This window comes from Oryx dammah, unplaced genomic scaffold (genome assembly GCF_014754425.2).
Source record: "Oryx dammah isolate SB20612 unplaced genomic scaffold, SCBI_Odam_1.1 HiC_scaffold_21, whole genome shotgun sequence".
In the NCBI taxonomy this organism is placed as follows: Eukaryota; Metazoa; Chordata; class Mammalia; order Artiodactyla; family Bovidae; genus Oryx; species Oryx dammah.
Window position 1 is genome coordinate 42,896,436 of NW_024070205.1, and position 22,814 is coordinate 42,919,249.

The 22,814-nt window shown below is 34.4% G+C and overlaps 1 protein-coding gene across 4 annotated transcripts in view; it reads left to right on the forward strand.

Moving 5' to 3' along the window:
* The window catches only part of KIFAP3 (kinesin associated protein 3), a 146,109-nt gene that overhangs the window by 79,565 nt on the left and 43,730 nt on the right, over positions 1–22,814 (forward strand). For all 4 annotated transcript variants that reach the window (XR_005724992.1, XM_040263540.1, XM_040263541.1 and 1 more), the window contains exons 12-17: positions 5,346–5,454; positions 6,935–7,047; positions 7,487–7,652; positions 8,271–8,396; positions 12,194–12,292; positions 14,037–14,122. Coding sequence is in view for 3 of the 4 variants with exons in the window: in XM_040263540.1 (XP_040119474.1) it covers positions 5,346–5,454; positions 6,935–7,047; positions 7,487–7,652; positions 8,271–8,396; positions 12,194–12,292; positions 14,037–14,122 (699 nt within the window). In the remaining variant the exon portion in view is untranslated. The remainder of the gene's footprint in view (positions 1–5,345; positions 5,455–6,934; positions 7,048–7,486; positions 7,653–8,270; positions 8,397–12,193; positions 12,293–14,036; positions 14,123–22,814) is intronic.

Here is a 22,814-nt window from a genome sequence, read left to right on the forward strand (position 1 = left end):
TTGGAAAGCAGTGACAAAAAAATAATATTTTGTCTAAATTGATTGTTTTTATCCAGATTAGATTTTAAAGAGAATGACATTAAATAAAAGAAATGTAAACTAAAAGAGATGGAAAACTTATTTTGTTAAATGTTTAATTCAGAGTTACCCTTCTCTCTATACCATAGAATTTATAATCTCAAACATAAGATATAAAACTATTTTCAATAAATAATCAGAAATAAAAGTCTGTTCAGATTTCTTTTGAAACATTAATATTATTGTAGTTAAAGACAAGAAAATTCTCCCATACCTTTTCAAGAGCAAAATTCATGCATATTTCCTTGCCAGATAATTTTCTAACATCAAACATTTCTGCAGAGGGATTTTCAGGACATTTATGATCTATATTTCATGAACAGAATCTTCAAAAATTCATTCAGTGGTCATTGTTGGGGGGTTTTAATTTATTATATTCTGTTTTTAAAAGCTCAAAATGTCTTCAAGTTATTATGTTGTAAACATCCTGAAACTTTTTAGTATGAAGCCATAGTTTGAGAAAGTAAATGATACTCTAGAATATGTTTGTTCCTAAAGTGCTATCCAGGCTATAACTTGTACTTATAAGGCTCAACTTTGACATATTGGGGAAAAATTGACACCTAGTGCCAATTATGAAAGTACATTGTAAAATAAAAGAAAGAAAATTTGGTATTACTTTGAAATTTCCAGGCTTCCTTCAGAAATTAAAAAGATACTCCTTTCAGAAATATTGACTACTCAAAGTAATGTTTATAATACTAGCAGAGCTTTAAACTCACTTGTGACAGCAACTGATTAACTTTCTTAAATAAAACTATATATCTGGGTTTTGGAATATGTTAGAATTAATGTAATACTTTGTTCACTTCGAAATTATGCACACTAATTTTTGTGTAGTAAATATTGTGAAAAATTACAGATGAATTTTTCAAATGACAAGCCTAAAATAACTTCGAAAGTAGGAATGTTGCATGCTCAGTTGCTCAGTCATGTCCAACTCTTTGCAACCCCATGGACTGTAGCCTGCCGGGCTTCTCGGTCCATGGGATTCTCCAGGCAGAATACTGGAGTGGGTTGCCATTTCCTCCTCTGAGGAATCTTCCCGACCCCGAATTGGACCCACAAGTCGAACCTGCATCTCCTGCGTTGGCAGACGGGTTCTTTACCGCTGAACCACATAGGAAGCCTGATAGTAGGAAAGCGGTGATTAAATTGTCATTCATATTCATTTCAGCAATCAAAAAGAATAGGTGGTATGGTCACAATCTTTAATTACATTAGCTGTATATGTAAAGAAACTTTATAAACTGTGAAACACTGTACTAAAACAAGATGCCATTAGTAAATAGTTCTCACTATTTTGGAACCACTCGGAGTCCAATTTAAATACTCATTTTCTTAAGTGTGTTTACACTTAAGAAGCCTATACTGTACTTTTTAAATTTTCTACAGAATTTTATTAGTCCAAATAACCAGTGTCTTAACACTGCTCATAGAATAGCATTTCATAAACTAGATTAACCTAAAGAGGTTGTATAGGTACATAATGATGGTCTTTTGGGGAAAATTTATTCTATTGATTCTTAAAGAGCTGGACTTTGGTGGAAATAGATTGAGATGCTCTATAATTAGAGTTCACTTTTGTAAATTATTTAACATTCGGTGTAGGTGTTATAAATTCATCATGCCTCATAATCTCTTCCACTATTATGTTGCTTTTCTTCTTTTGTATTTTATTACCTCTAATTATCCAATATATTCTAATTTTTTCCTCTTCCAGTATTCTATAAAATTTGGGGGTCAGGGCAAGTCTTTCTTCATATATGATCTTAATGGTCTCAGTGGGTGAATTGTTTCAGGTGAGCATACTTGGGGATAACCAGGAGTTAATGGTTGTATTCTAATAATAGTTAAGAGTACACATTAACAGTTCATTGTTATTTAGACCTCTGAGATGCATGTTTTGTTTAAATAGGTGCAAATGCCATCCAGATGCTTATAAAAAGTATTTATTGGTAATAGAATGGCCAAAGTACATGTTTAGGTAATGATGTCATGGTGTTATTTAATATTTTACCCTAGAACAGTGTGCAAGAATCTTCATAGTAATCCACATGTTTCCCACCACAGTTGTCCTATTTGGCCCCTCTTTGATCTATATGCCTCTTTTTAGCTGAATGCTGGTAAACGTCCTTTCTGACAGCCCCCTTTGCTCCTGCCTGCCATTATCTGCTGAAGTTCAGAAACCAGAGCATCACTTCAAACAGCAGAGTTAGGGAGTAGCCAGTCAGAAGAGATTCCTGAGGCATGCAACGTTCTGCCATAATCATTCAAAGATGTTTGGGTAGGGGGGTGGTGGTGGTAGAGGTGTATGTGAATATAGCGAGCTGTGGGGGTTGGCCTCTGGTCACTGGTAAATAAGTGAAGTCAGGTGCCAGAGAGTCTAGACACAGTGATTTCAGTCCTGTGTCTTTGGTATCTGATACTCAATATGGGACTTGTCTGATTGAACACTATTGCCTCTTCCTTGCAAAGACTGAAGCCCTTTTAGTGCCTTCCTGTTAAATTAGTAAAAGATGACAATGGACATAGTTAAAACAGAACAAATCTAGTTTTAATATTTCCTAGTTGTTAGCAATTACATTTACTTTTGAAGTGCTGTAACAATCAAATTAAAGACAATGTTGCACATGGAATTTGAACTAAATTAATATTTTAAAATGTGAGTGCTCTAATTAAAATTTAAGTGTCTCTCTTACTGTGAAAAACTAATTCTATATCATGATATGTTTCTTTAACATTTAGTCTTGATTTGGGAATGTGGGGGGTTGGGTAAGGTTTTAAACCACCATTATTTTTTAAAAAGCTAGCTCCTGAATATTTCACCACAAAACTTAACATAGAAATTACAAAAACAAAACCCCTCAGCTTCTAACAAATCACCTATAATGCCATTTTTAAGGGCAAGTTTCATACTACAAGATTAATTTCAAGTAAATAACAACATAGTTTGCCTTGTTTAAGCGTTACCCTAATGTAACAAACAGACTTTTGTTATTTTTAAAAAGCTTCTTGTATCAGGAGAAGTTTGAAAGAAATCTATATGTAGTAGGTTTTTAATTATAGTATGAAAAACATACTGTATATATTTACAGTACTGTCATCTACATTTTTATTAATTTATAATTTAATTTTAACTGATAGTTAATACATAGGTAGCAAAATTTGTGTAATGTATATCCAGTAATTTAGGGTTGTTTTATCTATACCATAGATATTTTGTTGTTCTGCAACATTATTAAAAGTGTTAGTGATTAAAGATTCCACTAGCGGCAACATTTGCGTTAAAGAGGTGCTCTGTGAGAAAAGGCATGATACATACTAACCATTTACCAGCTATAGTGTTTTTGTTCAGTTCAGTTCACAGCAAATAAATGAATTTTACACACACACACACACATACATACATACATACATACATACATACATGGGCTTCCCCAGTGGCTTAGCTGTGAAGAATCCACCTGCAGTGCAAGAGACAAGGGTTTGATCCGTAGGTCGGGAAGATCCTCAGAGGAGGGCATGGCAACCCGCGCTAATATTCTGGCCTGGTGGATCCCATGGACTGAGGAGCCTGGCGGGCTTCATAGTGTCACAGAGTGGGAGAAGTCCATAGGGTCACAAAGAGTGGGGCAAGACTGAAGTGACAGCACACATGCACGTACACACACACATACATATCGTTTTGTTAGAATATCAAAGTGTTTTTCGGAGCTGCTTTAAGTGGATTTGTGTTTTTAATTCATTGCTAGTATATAAAAGTAAGATTAATTTTTACAGACACATGGTATGTTGACCATGTATCCTTTTGAAACTGAGAAGTTATTTGGAACTAACATAGAAAATAACCACAAGATTTAACAGAATAAGATCTAACCCATCAACAAAGACATGTTGATCTTAAAGGTATTGCCTTGAGATAAAACTTAGGAAAATCTTAGGTTATAAATTTTAGGATTAACTTCCATATATTGTTAGCAGTTTGACTAAGAGAAAAATATCTTTATATAATATGCATTGTTAATTTACTATTTACCAATAATAGTAGACTAGCTTCTCAAAAGTATGGCATAAGATTTGTCATTTTTCCTTTATTATATAGCAATGACCTCTTTGTCATGACAAATGTAGATATGGCTGAATGGCATAAGTAGCCTATCCTTTCCTTCCTCTTTTTCTGTCTGTTGCTTCCCAGACCCATCTTTCTTTCTCTTATTAAATAGAGTTCTTTCCTTATTTTATATACATTCCTGGATGATTGGGTCAGACCTTGCAGGTTCAGTTACCAACTGTAAATGACAATTCCTAAAATCATACATTCAGTCTGAACACATGTCTTCTAAAATTGTGTTTATAACTTTTATTGACTATCTGCACTAGACTGTCACATAGGCAGCTTAAATTCAACATATCCAAAAGCCAAAATTACTGTCTTCCCTTTGAGGTTTTCTCCTATTCTAGTTTCTGTCTTTGGGTAAGCATTGGCACCATCGTTCATGTTGTTCAGGGTATAAACCTGGGAGTCATCTTTGTTTCTTCTTCTCCCTTAATGCCAACATCCAGTCAGTTATTAAATCCTGTTTGATTGTCTTTCCTAAATATATCTCTGAGCTGTCCTTTTTATCTCTATCCCCACTATTCTAACTAATCCGAGCAGCCATCACTGTACCTAGACTTTTCTGCTAGCCCTTTAGATGGTCTTAGCACATTTTCTTACACTATTTCAATCTGTTTTTTACACTGGTCAGATTTTCTTGAAACATAAATCTTATTCTGACGCTTTTGTTATTTGGAAGCCTTTAACATCTTCCCATTTTCCTTAAGATAAAGCCCCAAATCCATAACATGTACTTCAAACATTTTCTGGATTTTACCTTCTTTTATCTCTGTTTCCCTCATTCCAACCATGTTTGCTTTCTTTTAATTTTTCAGAATGACATTTTTTCCTGCCTTATAACCTTTGCACAAGCTGTTTTCTTTGCTCAGAGTGTTCTACTTCCCCACGATATTTTAAATCCTTAAAAGGAAAGTCTTTGTCTGATGTTTCTGTTACATTCTCCACTGTACTTGAAAGCTTATATTTAATACTGAGCATCTAATAGTTCACTAAGGTATGCAGTAGTAAAAGCCTACTCTGTGTTGAAAATGTAATTGTATTATTTCCAACATACAATCTACGATAACATACTGTGATTAAACATTGCCTGTGTTTTTCATGTGTTCGGGTGTGTTTTAAATGAAATATGTCTTGTGCTTCTTGCTAGTTAATGAAGATGCTCTTTGAGTGTTCAGATGAACGAATTGACTTGGAACTCATTTCTTTCTGCATTAATCTTGCTGCTAACAAAAGGAATGTACAGCTTATCTGTGAAGGTTAGTGCCTTTGAGCTTCATGGATAATCTCTATAATATGCCAATGGCAAATGATAGAAAACAGATAATAAGGAATTAAGAATTATAGTAAATATGTGAATTACATCTTTCTATAATTTAAAAAATTATAGCCCAAATCCTTAAACATCAGACTCATAAATATTCTTACATCATGAGCAGACTTACTCTCTGCTGCTGCTGCTGCTAAGTCGCTTCAGTTGTGTCCGACTCTGTGCGACCCCATAAACAGCAGCCCACCAGGCTCCCCCGTACCTGGGATTCTCCAGGCAAGAACACTGGAGTGGGTTGCCATTTCCTTCTCCAATGCAGGAAAGTGAAAAGTCAAAGTGAAGTTGCTCAGTTGTATCCGACTCTTAGCAACCCCATGGACTGCAGCCTACCAGGCTCCTTCATCCATGGGATTTTCCAGGCAAGAGTACTGGAGTGGGGTGCCATTGCCTTCTCCAGTAACATTTAATAAACTGTTTTGTCAGTTACCCTTAATTGCAATTTGATTTTTAAAAATATTTTCTAGATGAAACAAAACTTTTTATTTGTAAAGCAGTCTGTTACAGTGTAAGATGTTGCAGTACAAATGTATTATCTATTTGTTTCTGTAGTATCTTCGTAAAATGATTTGTCATGCATTTTGGTATTTCAGAGTTTGCTCAGTAGTTTTAACTTATTTGAGAAGTATACATGTAAGTTATCAAAAAGTACAAATGAGCAAATAGGAAAAAATAAAAAATTCTATTTCCACTATCCAGAGATAGTCATAGATAAAACTGGTACAATGCTTCTGCATATTGTAAATTAAAATGGGATTCTTCATATTTGGTGACTTGTTTTTTAAAGTTAATAATATCTGAATATCTTTCCATGTGATTAAATACTTTTATAAAATGTAGTTGCCAGTAGCTGAAAAAATAGCTCATTAAAGGATTTTCCATCGTTTAATCTGCTGTTTGGATAGTTTGTGCCACTTTTTTTCTATTACAGACAATGCTACAGTAATTTTTCTTTCTCTGAATCTTTCATGTTTCCATTTTTATATTCTTAGGATAAATTCCTAGAAATGCTATTTTTATGGATCAAAAAGTATTTATATTTTACAAATTTGTGGTACACATTTCATATACATACTGTGTTTCCATTTATGTGATATTCTAGAAGAGGCAAAAATCTGTGTTTAAAAAGAAAATACAAAAAAGAGGAATGTGAGGAGGAGAAAAGAAGAAAAGTAATTGTGTTGGGGAGATCAGCTAAGCACAAGGGAACTTTCTGCAGTGAATGGAAATATTCTGTCTTGACATAATATATGAATTATAGAGAGGCATACATTTATTAAAATTAATAGATTCTATAAAATTTATGTATTTTCTGTGTGTAAATTGGGTTTCTTAGAGCTGAAAATTTTAAAGATCATTAAATTTAAATGAACCTTAATTTTATTTGGGAATTTCTCTGTTGTTGTTATCAGGAAACGGACTGAAGATGCTCATGAAGAGGGCTCTGAAGTTCAAGGATCCATTGCTGATGAAAATGATTAGGAACATTTCTCAGCATGATGGACCAACTAAAAATTTATTTATTGTAAGTGTTGTCTTTGGATTTCTGTCTATTAAAATAGCCTGGAATTGAAGTTTTAAAGTGTTATGTTTGGAATATAACTCTTCCTTACTTGTCAAATATTAATTCATGACCCAAGTTGGTTCTTCTTGTTATCAACTTCCTTGGAAGTTTAGCTCCTAGAGATTTCAACCTAAGTTAATACTGTTTTTGTTTTATGATCCCTGTCCCTAACCCTTTCAACCTCACTCCAGTTTTCTTGCCTTAAACCAATTCACCATAGACTCCCTTAGCAAGTTAGCAGTCCATGGGGTTGCAAAGAGTCGGACACGATTGAGTGATTGAAGAACTACAATTAAAACAAGAGAATCACATTTGATGCTTATCTTCCTATGCATTAAATTATTAGATTAGTTCTTCTGTAGAAATATTTTAAATTTATATTAAATTTTGTTTTATTCAGGATTATGTTGGGGACCTTGCTGCTCAGATCTCTAATGATGAAGAGGAGGAGTTTGTGATTGAATGTTTAGGAACTCTTGCAAATTTGACCATTCCAGACTTAGACTGGGAATTGGTTCTTAAGGAGTATAAGCTGGTTCCGTACCTCAAGGATAAACTAAAACCAGGTCTGTGCTAAGTATTTCACTTCTGCATGATTATTTCTCTCTTTTGTGGGTAAAGCTGCTAGAGCAGTATTTTGTGACCATTATTATACTACGTTCCCAGGCCTCTAGTTCTAGCCCTACTTCTAATTTCTTTCTCCCAGAAAAGCAGTCACTAGTTCTCCTCTTATATGTATATACTATTTTCCCTAACAATGTTTTCTTAATATTAGTTTCCCTTTCCTATCCTGCCTTACTATTTTTTTATCCAGCCTTTTTAAAATTAACAAATAACCATCCTGCTCTACATGAGTTTGCATGCACACACAAAGTTCTTTGAGGCATTGAAATGACTCTTCTATTTTCTGTGTTTACATTGTCATTCATTTATATTTTCAAAGACTTATTGAAAATACAATACCACCTCTCTACTGCTCCAGAAACCATGAACTGTCATTGTGGAGTGGAATTCTCTGAACATGGAACTTTGGGAAAGGGACAAATTTGTACACATGTTAAAGGTTCATAGGAACTGATTTAATAGCTTTCAATATCTTTTCTGTGAATTAGAATCTTGGAAATATAAAAGGATTTGTATCAGGACATTTCAATGAAAACTTTCTGTGATGTTCACTTCACTAGGTGCTGCAGAAGATGACCTTGTTTTAGAAGTAGTTATAATGATTGGAACTGTATCTATGGATGACTCTTGTGCTGCGTTGCTAGCCAAATCTGGGATAATCCCTGCACTCATTGAGTTGCTAAATGGTAAATTATAATTTATCTTATTTTTATGCTAATATATAAACCCATTATCTGCAGTGATAATATATTATCTTGTTGCATTGCTCATCTTATAGCCACTTAAATTATATAGTTAGCAAAATGAATTAAATATACATTTTATGAGAATTAGATAGCATAATACCAAATAGCTTTAGGTTGCAAGGTTAAGAATGTTCCTATAAAGTGATTGAGAACCAATTTTATAGATAACTACCCTGCGCTTATCAACCTTGAACAGCTAAATATTCTGCCATTTATTCTTTCTGTTGAGCTTTGTCTTGGTTGAATTATATCTCTTTTCTTGCACAAACCCTTTTTTATAATAACTTGATTTCTAATCAGAAAGGTTTTTTAGGAAGCTAATTCTAATCATCATATTCCCTCCTGGATCCATATATAGTGTTGTCCTCTAAACTTTCTGCAATGAAGAAAATGTTCTCTATCTGCACTGTCCAATACATGTGGCTATTGAATACTTGAAATTTGGCTGTTGGGACTGAGAACCTGGATTTTAAATAAAATTTAAATAAATTTAGTTAGCCACATTGGCTAGGATTACAGTATAGGCTAGGAGTTCTAGATAGTCTTCCCCTTACCTTTATTTTGCTCTTAAGGACCCAGGTTCATCATTTTCCACTGCATACAAAATTTGTCTGACTCTAAATATATTTTATTAGGGCCAGGTTCTCTAGGACCTTGTTTTATTAGTCTGCTCGGACTGCCATAATGAAATATCACAGACTGGGTAGCTTAAATAACCGAAATACATTTTCTCATATTTCTGGAGGTTGGGAAGTCCTATTGAGGTGCCAGCCAATTTGATTCCTGGTGAGGTCTTTCTTCTTGGCTTGCACAAGGCCACCTTGTTATATCCTAACTTCCTCATGTGGTGGGGGGAGTTGGGTGGAGAGAGAGAGCAAGAGAAAGCACAAGCATACACAAGTGCTCTGGTATCCCTTCTTACAAGGTTACTAATCTTATAGGATTAAGACCCCAGCTTTATGACCTCATTTAACCCTAACTACTTCCTTCTAGCCCTGTCTCTGAATATAGTCACATTTGGGTTTAGGGCTTCAACATACGAATTTTGGAGGAATGCCCTTTGGCCCATAGCAGATTTACATTAAAAGTAGCTAATTAGTACAGAAGTTAAATATGCTAATATGGAAAGCTTAAAAAGACTATCTAATTTCAGTCTTTCTTGTACCAGATATATAAGTATTTTATATTATTTTAATAGTCTTTTTTTGAAGTGTACATAAAGAAAAACACAAGTTACAGGTATATGTAAAACAGTGAATTTTTAAAATGAGAGTTCTCATGTTATTCCCACTTGTATAAGTAAATGAATTATTACCAGCACCCTAGAAATTCCTCTTCTGCCACGTCCCAGTCAATGCCACCTTCTCCAGAGGGGTACTGTTTTTCCTCTTATCACCCATAGATGAATTTTGCTTAGTTTTCAACCTTTTAGAAAGAGAATCTAGTTTATTTTGCCCTGTATTATAACTGTGAGATTCATCTTTGTTGTGTACTGAAGTGTTTCCATTTATTGCTTTGTAAATAAATATACTACTATTTTTCCTTTCTAACTATTGGTTCATAGTAGGGTGGGTTTTCTGTTTGTTTTTTAAGAGAAAGGGGCTTTTATAAGTAATGCTCCTATAAACATTCTTAAATGTTTCATTTAGTGAACATATTTACTCATTTCTATTAGACACACACTTAGGAGTAGAAGAGAGTGTGCATGTATTTGACTAAAAATAATGCCAGTCTGTTTTCCAAAGTAGTTGTGCCAATTTTCAGTCCCTCTAGCAATGTACAAAAGTTCCAGTTATTCTACATCACCAACATATTTCAGCATCCAGAACCTCTTTAATTGTAGCCTCCGTAGTGGTACTGCATTGTGATATTAATTTGTACTTCCTAATAATTAATGTGGAGAAGGAAATGGCAACCCACTCCAGTATTCTTGCCTGGAGAATTCCATGGACAGAGGAGCCTGGTGGGCTACACTGTCCATGGGGTCACAAACAGTCAGACATGACTGAGGGACTAACAATAGTTAATGAAATTAGTACCTGTTTGTGTTTATTGGCTGTTAGATACGGCAGATAAAGTGAGGTGCCTATTTATTCTTTTGCCCAGTTTTCTCTTCTAATCTTGGAAAGTCTGATTTGTAAAGTCTTTTACATAATTGTTTTTAATGATCATCTAGAGATAGTACCTCCATATTTGAAGTATTTCTACAAGTAATATATATAGATTTGCTTTGGTACACCCTTCTCACAGCCAGGGGTTTTCATGTTAGAAGTAATTGAAGGGCTAGGTAATTGGGAGGTGAAACTAAAGACAATGTAGTTGTTATAATGAGAATGAGGATTTTGTAGTGAGCTGGAGAGGGTTGAAACAAAATGACCTGGGTCCTTAAATTGCTGTCTCACATTGATTATTACTGAGAGATAAGATAACAGAGCCAGCTCAGTGTTTTACCATGTTTTGATGTTCTCTGACATGTTATCACAGGCAGAGGCTGTATACTATTATTTTTTGGAAATAAATGGATTTTCAAAATTAAAACCCTTGGGGTTAAGTGAGGGAACATTGTATGCCAACAGAGTAATTAATAAAATTTTAACCCAAATAGTCTGAGTGGTACTTTGGTAAATTAGTGAGGAAAATTATTTGGAATGGCTGGACTTTGAAGGAATCACAGTTTATTTCACCCAACTAGTTAGATGCTCTGTTGACCTGTAAATATTTGTCTAACAGATATCACTGAACTGTTGCCAAGAGTTGATGTCAAACTATTAGTAAATCAAATTTCATAACCAGTACCTAAACATTGTATTTCTATAAGTATTTGCCTTTGCCATTACATAATATTAATCAGTGGTCATCTGATATTCTGTTAAAGTCATCTTCTTCTGACAATAAACATTTCTTAGTTTGTATGCATGCATAGCATTCTTTTTACTAGAATAATTAGAGTGCAGCTAAAGTTACTTTATTGCTTCATGCCAATAATTGAAGTTTAATTTTGTTAATATTATTCAATGAAGAAAAAACCTGTTTATAATAATCTAATTTCTACCAGAAACTTAGGATTTAGAGGGTGTGATTTTTTTTTTTTTTAAGAACCATTTTTGTCCTGTGAGGGTAACATTATAGAGACAAAATAGAACAAGATTTATTTTACAAATTAAAATTATCTGAAGAATTTTTATGAAGGACCAAAAAAACCTCCCCATAAGTGGTGGTAAGTTTTGCCATTTCACATTAGAGACTTAGAGGTTAATTTAATGAATTTCTTTATACTTGGTATCGATATAGCAAAAATTACTATTAAAGCACTGTTACTATTCTCTTAAACCTATCTCGTTTCTCAGTTCTTCCTAGATACAGCCTTTTGAGATGAACAGTCTCAAATAGTTGGTTTGGACTCAGAGATGATATAATTTCTCTCTTTAAAATCTTATTTTTTATTTTTATTTTTCAAAGTCATAACCTATTTAGTTTAACAACAACCAAACTTAATAATAACTTCTGAAAATATATAATTATGAAAATTTTGACTGATCATCATGTAATTTAGAGAAAAACATTTAAGACATAGATGATGTATGGCAGCCATATATTATAAATAATTTAAACTAACTGTCCTTTACCTGTCTCCTTGTTACCTTTGGTTTTTCTCGTTCCCCACTTTTTCCCCTCAATGTTTTTCAGTTTTGTATATAACTTAGTATTTTTATTTGAAGCTTTCTGTTGCCTTTTAGCTCAACAAGAAGATGATGAATTTGTTTGTCAGATAATTTATGTCTTCTACCAAATGGTTTTCCATCAAGCCACAAGAGATGTCATAATCAAGGAAACACGTATCCTTTCGGTGTTCATCATACGTAATGACACTTTGCATATTCAGAAAAGATGCATTTCTAGGTATTGGGAATTCTAACTTTCTCTACTGCCTCTTCTAGATTCATTGAGGCTTCTGTCTGGATTTGAGTTTCCTTTATTTATCCTTCCCTTTTCCTATACTATTGTTTATACATTCGATTTCTTTTTATAACATTTCAAAATTAATTATTGAGATTATTGCTTTGTAAAAGCCAGTGTTTATTTAGGATTTATGGTATGTTAAACCCACTCCAGTATTCTTGCCTGGAGAATCACATGGACAGAGAATCCTGGCAGGCTACAGTTCATAGGGTTGCAAAGAGTGGAACACGACTGAAGCTACTTAGCACACATGCATGGTATGTTAATGCATTTATTTCATCATTTACTATTTTTTCCTGAATTCAGTTCCTCTGTTTCTCTACATTGATTTTCTTCCTTAATTGATTACATTTTCTTATACTGCTTAGTGAACATCTATAGTAATAGAATGCATCTGTATCTGAAAATAACTAGTTTGTCCTCTTTAAATATAATTTGGCAGAATATGAAATTTCTAGATTGCCCATTATTTCCCTCATCAGTTTGAAGGTATTTTTCTACCTTTAATTGCTGCCAATGAGAAGTCTATAGTCTACTAATTATCTTTCAAAAAGTCTAATGACAGTTTACTTTACTTTCCCTTATAAGTGACTTGATCTTTCTGCCAGGAAAACCAAAGCATGTTTCTGGGTTTTGTTTTGTTTTTTAAGCCACTATAGTTTTATTAGAATTTGAGTTGGTATTCATCACCCTTGCTTGGTTTTTCTAAGTATGCAAATATAGTGTTTGTACTTTGTCTCTATTCTAATTTTAGGAAAGTTTTCTTGAGTTGTAGTTTATAGTATTTGTTTTGTTCATGATTGTCTTTAGAATTCCTATTATGTCGGATCCTCTTTGCCTACCTTTAATATCTGTCATTTTCTAATCTTTTTCATCTTTTTAAATTTTACAAATTTTCTTCTTTTTTGCCTTCTATTTAACTTAGAGTTTATCTGTTGCTTTTATTTATTCTTGTATTACTATAAACTTAGTTTTAATATATCTGAAATGATTTTTAGTTATTTCCTGAATTACTTCTCTGAGTTTTCTAATTCTGATTCCTATTATTCTTTCATATATGTGTGTGTGTGTGTGTATTATTTTCTTAAATTCTTTTCTTTTTTTAAAATACTATGAAATTATATGAAATTATCTTATGTTCTCTCTTCCTTATAATAACCATATCCATATATGTGATTTTTTGTTGTTCTTGACTTGATTGGCAGTGATTCTTTTCCTTTATTGTGTGAAATACTTTGTATGTGAGTTTCTGTTTGAAATTAATTTTTCTTACCTTTTAGGAGGGTCAAATCAATCAAGAAAGTTTTACAGTCTTGCAGCTCTAGAGCTTCTTCTTTAGTTACTTTCATAATTTTCATGTTTTCAAAAGTATGACCTTATACATTTTAAGATTTACTGGCTCATTTTCTTGCCCATTTTTATCTCATTTTTTTCCTTTATCATCCCTGTTTTTCAAATAAATGAAACATTAGATTTTTTGGTCACCTTGTATTAATGATTGTATTTTAAAATTTAAAGTTAGATTTCAGATTAACATTTGAATTTGGAGAAATGCAGAATTCTCTAACATGATTGAACAACCTCAATATCAGTTTGTATCTTTAACCACTTTTTATATAGAGGCTCCAGCATATCTCATAGATCTGATGCATGATAAAAATAATGAAATCCGAAAAGTCTGTGATAATACATTAGATATTATAGCGGTAAGTAATTTTTCTTCCTACCAAAATTATAATAGTATTTATTTTATGGAATGAAAGAGCCATTGTACACCTGTTTAGAACTTTGCATTCAGGGTACAGCTAGCACAAGTTTGTATTTTGGTAAAGCTCAGAAAATGAAGTGATACTAAATTCACTTTTTAATTTCAATATGGTTGATTTACAGTGTTGCATTAATTTCTACTGTACAGCAAAGTGATATATATACATGCATTCTTTTTTATATTCTTTTCCATTATGTTTTATCATAAGATACTGAATATAGTTCCCTGTGCTATATAGTAGGACCTTGTTGTTTATCCATTCGATGTATACTAGTTTGCATCTGCTAACCCCAAACTCCCACTTTATCCCTCTCCCGCCCCTCTACCCTTTGACAACCACAAGTCTGTTCTCTATGTCTGTGAGTCTATTACTGTTTTGTAGATACGTTGATTTGTGTCATAGTTTAGATTCCACAAATAAGTTATGTCATGATATTTGTCTCTCTGTTTTTTACTCACTTCACTTAGTGTGATTATCTCAGTCCATCCATGTTGCTGCAAATAGCTTTATTTATTACATTTTATTTTTTATGGTTGAGTAGTATTCCTTTGGGGGCTTCCCAGGTGGTGCTAGTGGTAAAGAACCCACCTTCCAGTGCAGGAGATATAAGAGATGCGGGTTCAATCCCTGGGTCAGAAGATCCCCTGGAGGAGGGCATGGCAACCCACTCCAGTATTCTTGCCTGAAGAATCCCCATGAACAGAGGAGCCTAGCAAGCTACAGTCCATAGTGTCACAAAGAATCAGACACAACTGAACAACCCAGCAGCAGTAGCAGCAGTATTTCAGTGTATATTTGTACCACATCTTTATCCATTCATCTATCAATGGATGGATAGGTTATTTCCATGTCTTGGCTATTGTAAATAGTGCTGTTATGAATATGGGGTGCATGTATCCTTTTGAATAATAGTTTTGTCCAGATATATGCCCAGGTGTGGAATAGCTGGATCATACGGCAGCTCAATTTTTACTTTTTTGAGAAACCTTCATACTGTTCTCCATAGTGACTACACCAATTTACATTCCCACTAACAGTGTAGGAGAATTCCCTTTTCTCCACACCCTCTCCAGCGTTTGTTATTTGTAGATTTTTTTTAATGATAGTATTCTGACTGGGGTGAGGTGGTGCTTCATTGTAGTTTTGATTTGCATTTCTCTGATAATTAGTGATGTTGAGGATCTTTTCATTTGCCCATTGGCTATCTGTTTGTCTTCTTTAGAGAAATGTCTATTTAGGTCTTCTGCACATTAAATTCATTGTTTAAACATTATTAAAACCTTTGGCTTTCTACTTTTGAGCAGGGGTTGCTTACTTAAAGAGATTTTATACATATTCAAAGTTTTATATTTGGTCTGCATGTCATCTCAGAATCACTTGTTTTTCAGAAAAATTATTGCAGAGAAGCAGGGGGGTTGATGACAGTCTTGCCAAAACTCAGCACCATCAACTTTACAGTTTGGTCATTAAATTTTTTTAATAAAATAGAATCTCATAACTATTTTTTAAGTCTTTGATAAATTTTGTTGTATACATTGACTTGTTTTACAAGTTGTTTTGGAATGATGTTAGTTCACTTCAGTTTCTCAGTCATGTCTGACTCTTTGTGACCCCATGGACTGCAGCACGCCAGGCTTCCCTGTCAATCACCAACTCCCAGAGCTTGCTCAAACTCATGTCCATCCAGTTGGTGATGCCATCCAACCATCTCATCCTCTGTTGTTCCTTTCTCCTCCTGCCTTCAGTGTTTCCCAGCATTGGGGTCTTTTCCAATGAGTCAGTTCTTTGCATCAGGTGGCCAAAGTATTGGAGCTTCAGCATCAGTCCTTCCAATGAATATTCAGGACTGACTTCCTTTAGGATGGACTGGTTTGATCTCCTTGGTCCAAGGGACTCTCAAGAGTCTTCTCCAACACCACGGTTCAAAAGTGTCAATTCTTTGGTGCTCAGCTTTCTTTATGGTCCCAACTCTTATATCCATACATGACTACTGGAAAAATCATAGCTTTGACTATACAAACCTTTGTCGGTAATGTCTCTGCTTTTTAATATGCTGTCTAGGTTTGTCATAGCTTTTTTCCCAAGGAGCAAGAATCTTTTAATTTCGTGGCTTCAGTCACCATCTGCAGTGATTTTGGAACCCAGAAAAATAAAATCTGTCACTATTTCCATTGTTTCCCCATCTGTTTGCCATGAAGTGATGGGACTGGAGGACATGATCTTAGTTTTTTGAAAGTTGAATTTTAAGCCAGCTTTTTCACTCTTCTCTTTCACTTTCATCAAGAGGCTCTTTAGTTCCTCTTTACGTTCTGCCATAAAGGTGGTGTCATCTGCATATCTGAGGTTATTGATATTTCTCCCTGCAACCTTGATTCCAGCTTGTGCTTTATCCAGTCTGGCATTTCGCATGGTGTACTTTGCATATAAGTTCAATAAGCAAGATGACAATATACAGCTATACTCCTTTCCCAATTTGGAACCAGTTCGTTGTGCCATGTCTGATTCTAACTGTTAGAACAGTTTGGAATGATGAAACACCCCCAATTTTAATGTTTTTCCTGACTTTAGAAATTTTAAAAGTATATGTGACCGTTAAGAATTTGATCAGAGGGATAATCTGAGTCCTGCATTGGAAACTTGCTCACTTTGAGACTTCTTCGACTTTGTGCTGCCCTTCCACCTGGACTTGACCTTTGTACCTGGGATGTGCTAGATGCTACCTTTCTTTGAATATTTTTTTTGCTTGTGACATACACACATGGGCAATCTCGTTCCTTCTTTGGACTCTATTTACACTATTTATTTTGGCTGACCCTGTAAAAAATTTCTTGTATATAACCTACTCAGTCATTTTTAACTTAAGTGTTTCAAAAGTATCAGCTGAGCCACCAGGGAAGTCCAAGAATACCAAAGTGGGTAGCCTATCCCTTCTCCAGCAGATCTTCCCAACCCAGGAATCAAACTGGGATCTCCTGCATTGCTGGTGGATTCTATCAGCTGAGCTACCAAGGAAGCCCCTTAAAAGGATCAGAATAGAAGTTTATAAAGAATAATAATAAGGCCCTTGAAATCCTCTAGGTTGGCATTTCTGCTAGTGATTTCATTACAAAATCAGATAATCAACAGGTACTTTCTGGTCAGTCTCCTACATTTTAGTTCAGAAATTTCATGTTTATATGGTATCACCTGATTTTTGGATTTGACCAGTATATCTTTACTGGTTTAAAACTAAATCAGTACATTGACATTTTAGCTTTGATATATAAATTAAAATAAGGAAGCTTTATGTATTTAACCATTGTTTAACCAAGATGTTTTAGCACATAAGCCACTGGTCACAGGGTTTATGAACAGTTTCATGGTTCTTGTACTATTTTCTAGGAGATCACTAATGTCATTGTTGTATATAAAGTATATAGTGTAACAGTAAGAAACTTCCTAAAATTCTATATCTGATTATCTTACCTTAAGCAAAAAGAAGAGAGATGTCAGTCTGTTATGAATCGCCTTTATCATACTTTTAAAATTACCTTATTTTGAGAAGAATTGATGGAAAGTAAAAATACATTTAGATGTTTGTATTAGGTAGGTTTGGCTAAGAATGTAAGTTAGTGATAGTTCCAAAAGACCAGCTTAGTCTTATAAAAATATTTATTGTAAAATATGAATATGTTTCTTATAAAATAAAGTTTTCATTCCCAGTATTTCTAAGCTCTGGGCTCAATTCTCTGATCTTAAGTAGGAGTTTTCCCCACCCTGCATCTCCTGTCCTAGCTCTCTCTTTCTCTCTAGAATCCACATTTTGAAAAAATCTCTAAATATTACTTCCTCTATTTTTTCATTTCCCCATCTTTCCTACCTTCTCCTTTCTCTTTTCTACCAGTTCTTCCTCTGCATCCATTACTCCATTGAAATGGTGCTTATGAAAGTCATCTGGACCTTCATGTTTTGAAATCTGATGAACATTTTCAGTCTTCATTTTACTTTGTTGATCCTGCAAGGACTTGCAAATTTTGGTCAGAGTTAAAATGTAAACTCACAAAGAAAATTATTTTAGATTATTACATTCATAAAAACTCTTGTGAATAAGAGGACATCTGAGAAGAATCAGTGAAATGAAACTGGTGATATATCAGCTACCGATATATATATAGTTCCCTAAAATGCTATCTGATCACGTGAGTTAGTATAAAACAAATTTGAACAAGTAATCTGAAGGTTTACCTAATCTCTCTACATCAGACTTATAAGTGTGTTTGATATGCTGCCAAGCAATTTTAGATTGTTTCATTTCATACTTTGGAAAACTTAAAACTCTAAAACGTTATTCAAAAATATCAAAGTTGTTAAACTGAGACCATTTAAAGATATTCACATTTTTGGGAGAATGGCATTGAAACATGTATAATATCATATAAGAGACGAATCACTGGTCTAGGTTCGATGCAGGTTACAAAATGCTTGGGGCTGGTGCACTGGGATGACCCAGAAGGATGGTATGGGGAGGGAAGTGGGAGGGGAGTTCAGGATTGGGAACACGTGTATACCCATGGCAGATTCATGTTGATGTATGGCAAAACCAATACAATATTGTAAAGTAATTAGCCCCCAATTAAATTAAATTTAAAAAAATAAAGATATTCACATTTTAATCATTAGTGTGATCTGGAAGTCCTATCCTGTGCTACTGCACCAACTGAGTCATAGTTATAGCTGAGTTTCTTAGAAGAGAAGTCCAATACAGCAGGTAGATGGACACCAGACTTTGGAAACTTCCCATATTCTGTTCGAAAAATGTTTCTTTACCTTTCTGTACTATACACCTATAGAATCCGAGGCCCTGGCTCAATTTTAGCTTGTCAATAGAGAACTGCACCAGCAGGAGCAACTTCTTGAAACATTTTTCTCCTCCGTTGAGTAGGGGTTCTGGTCTTAGATTAAACCTTTGACCTTTATGAGGTGGCAGCTTGACCCTATAGAGTATTGCATTTAGAATACAACTGATTCTAGTTCTCTCACCTGCTGAATAATCTCGGGCAATTTATTTAACTTTTTGAAGATCTAGTTTACATTGATACTTCTGAAGATTAAAGAGATTAGAGAAAATATATATGAAGCATCTACCATATGATGGCCACTTGATATGTTTTGTTCAAACTAATCCAAAATTCAATCCTAGTTGTGATGTTTATATATAGATTAAAAATCTGAATCAGTGTTTGCTTTCCTTAGTGAAAATGAAAGTCATTCAGTTGTGTCCGACTCTCTGTGATCCCGTGATCACTCTTTGTGATCTAGCCTGCCAGGCTCCTCTATCCATGGAATTCTTCAGGCAAGAATACTGGAGTGGGTTGCTAGTTCCTTCTCTAGGCAATCTTGCTGACCTAGTGATTGAACCCTGTCTCCTGCTTTGCAGGCAGATTCTTTACCATCTGGGCCACCTGTACAGTTAATCATTTATAGTATTTTCTGTTCATTTTGACTGTTAAAATGATATGGGAAGATAATCTGTTCACAGTTTGGATTTTAAGTATGCAAAGTTATTTGGAATATATGTTTTGGCCAGGCATAGTTGTATTTGTAGTTTACTTTAGGATTGTCTTGCCGAATGGCTGAATTTGGCATTTTAAGACTTCATGTCAAAGAAGTTAACTGAATAGTGCAGTTACTGAAAGATCTTGATTAGTACAGTGTAAAAAAATAGGAAACTACCTATGCTAGTGTAGAAGTGCTTCATGTGTTCAGTTACCCATGTTCTGAATCTGTGTTGAATAAGTTGAATTTGGACTCAGTTTATCAGCTAACCTCAGACCAAAGGTTTCCTGGCTTGCTAGGCCTCCTTATTTGGGAGAAATTTGAGGAGTGGGCCATTTTAATGCATCAGGAAAAGTTTCTCAGGTTCACTTGGGACGTTGCTGCTATTCTTTGGATTTTTGAGCTTAAACTCAATTACTGATCACAACTCAGAGTGCTATTTGCTTGTCCCAAATCTTTTTAAAGAGTAAAACAAGAGAGAATGGGCTTAATTTGAAACAGGAGAAACTTTGATTAGACACAGCAAAGATGATGAAACACTGGGAATAGACTGACAAGGGATAATATGAAGTCTTGTCCAATTAACATTAAAAACAGCTAAATAACCAACTTTCTAAAATTGTTTGTTAGAAACCTGCCTAGAATGGAAGAAGATGATCTCTTAAGATGTTTTTATCTATAGATTTTGATTCTTGAGTAAGTTCAGCATAGCTGTAGTCTATAATAATAAAAAATAAAATAGAGTGGGAATATTTGTAGCTTAAGGCAATTTATCTTTAAGAAAACAAACTTCTTGCACTCAAGACAAACATCATGAAATAATACTAAGAAAAATTAGATGCTATGCAAGCCTTAGGGAAATATGCCATCTGCAGTAAAGTGTTTGTCCCCCAAGTAATGCAAATGTTATTTTACACTAGTGGTAAAGTGTTTAATATACAGTATTTAGGGCCAATTAGTGAATTGAAACAGATATATGTTCATAGTACTCTCTAACATAGAGGACTACGTGATTGGTGATGCAGTCTCTGTGGTCTCGTCAGCAAATTGTCACAGGTCTGACTAGGCCTTACATGTAGCTTTGGGAGGCAGGGAATTGGGGTAGTTGCAGAAAGGAAAAGGGAAGCAAGGAGAGAGAAACCTAGCTTTCTCATCTTCCAAGGCAATCATGCAGCAATTGATGATTGTCTTTTCTCTTCCAAGCCTTGGGAATTATCAAGGGAAGAACAGAATCCTCTATACATAGAGAGCTTCTGAAAACCCAATTAGATTGTTATACCTCAGTATTCCTTCAGCTTTGTATGAAGTATTTGAGAACCTCAAATTCCTCCCCAATTAATAAATGATTTCCTCCCCTGACATTACTGGGTTGTCAACCATCTAATACATGTTTAGTAAGCACATGCTATGTTCCAAACACTAAAGTTGACACTGAAAATTAAAGGCAACATGAAGTCTCTAGAATATAAAAATTTACAATCTGGATACCAGGCTACTGTTGTCTAGACATGAACTGACCTTTTAGGAGCAGTACTACCACATGGCCCTATCAATAGATACTCTGTACTAATGGCAAATTGTATCTACAGGTTGTTTATGGAAAAGGGAATGAGCCTAGATTCTCTAGTAAGACTGATGTCTGTTGTCTTTCCAGCCAGCCACAGGCTACATGTGGTTTGATACTAACAGAGGTTTGTGTCACTGGGATTTTGAATGGCAGCCTTTTACTTTTAATAACTCTTAATTTTGACCACTGGCAAATTGTGTATTGTAATAATCTGGAATTATTTCAAACTAGGAAAACAAGGTTGCCTTCTTCATTCTAGGATAGAAACAATTATATCTAATAAGACTAGCATATTGAAAGGAGGTAAACTAATGTATACTTGCATTAACTTCTAAGACATCTATTGTTTGTTAGAGTCTCCACAAAAATTACCAGGGTAAGTATGTGTCAGACAGGAAAGGTGGGTTTATTAATAAACTTCCAGCAAGGAAGACCACTTCTAAAAATGTCATACAACATCTTGAAAAGGAAAGCTATAGAGAAATTTTCGTAGGGTTAGCTTTAAAACTCAGGTTATTTCAGGAGATTTCAAAGGCATGGAATGGATAGGACTTGGTAAAATGAATAGAAAGTAGTTACTTTAAGTTAGCTTGCAGGTTGGTGATGGGCACAGAGCAGGGATTTTCGAATGAGTTGTCAGAAACTTCTAAAATGTTCTTTCCAGTGCAGGTGGAGTTCATTCCTGTTTCTTTAACAGTCTTCACAAATTTTCATTTATCAGATTTGTGAGTTTGTTGTGTATTCTCAATTCCATACAATCAAATTGGACTTTGTAAGATAAACCCAGTTGGGTTTAGTGTTTAGTCTTCTTTTGGAGTTCTTTTTTATATTGCAGAAATTTATGGCTTTTCCTAGTTAGAATTTGCATGTGTGTGTGTGTATATATACATACATGTGTGTGTGTGTGCATGCATACATACCAAGTTACTTCAGTCATGTCCAACTCTTGTGCAACCCTGTGGACTGTAGCCTGCCATGCTCCTCTGTCCATGGGACTCTCCGGGCAAGAATACTAGAGTGGATTGACATGTCCTCCTCATACACACACACACACAAACACACACACGTACACACATACACATGCATGCATGTGTGTGTGTGTGTGTGTGTGTGTGTGTAGTCCCTGCCAGTATTATGCATGTTACTTTATTGGTTTTTTTAATTGTCAGCAGTTAGATTTAAAAAAAATATAGTATGAGAGAAAAGTTATGGTTTCTCACTTAAATAAATTTCCTTTAGTTATATCTTTTACTTTTGGGCATAATATTTGAAGTGATATTACACAGATAAGCCTCCTCAGTGCTTTAAACAGAGGTTGAAGAGATAATTTTACTTTGAGGTCTGGTTAGAAAATGCCATAGTCAAGACTAAAGGGCAACTTTTGGGACAGTACTACTGAGAAGTAGGTAGTATGTGCATAAAAAAATCAACAACTCTATTATGTATGTGTGTTTAATTATGTTTATATCTGTGTATACATATTATTGGGAAGAAGTATTTTCTAACATATAAAAGGCATCTTTTTAG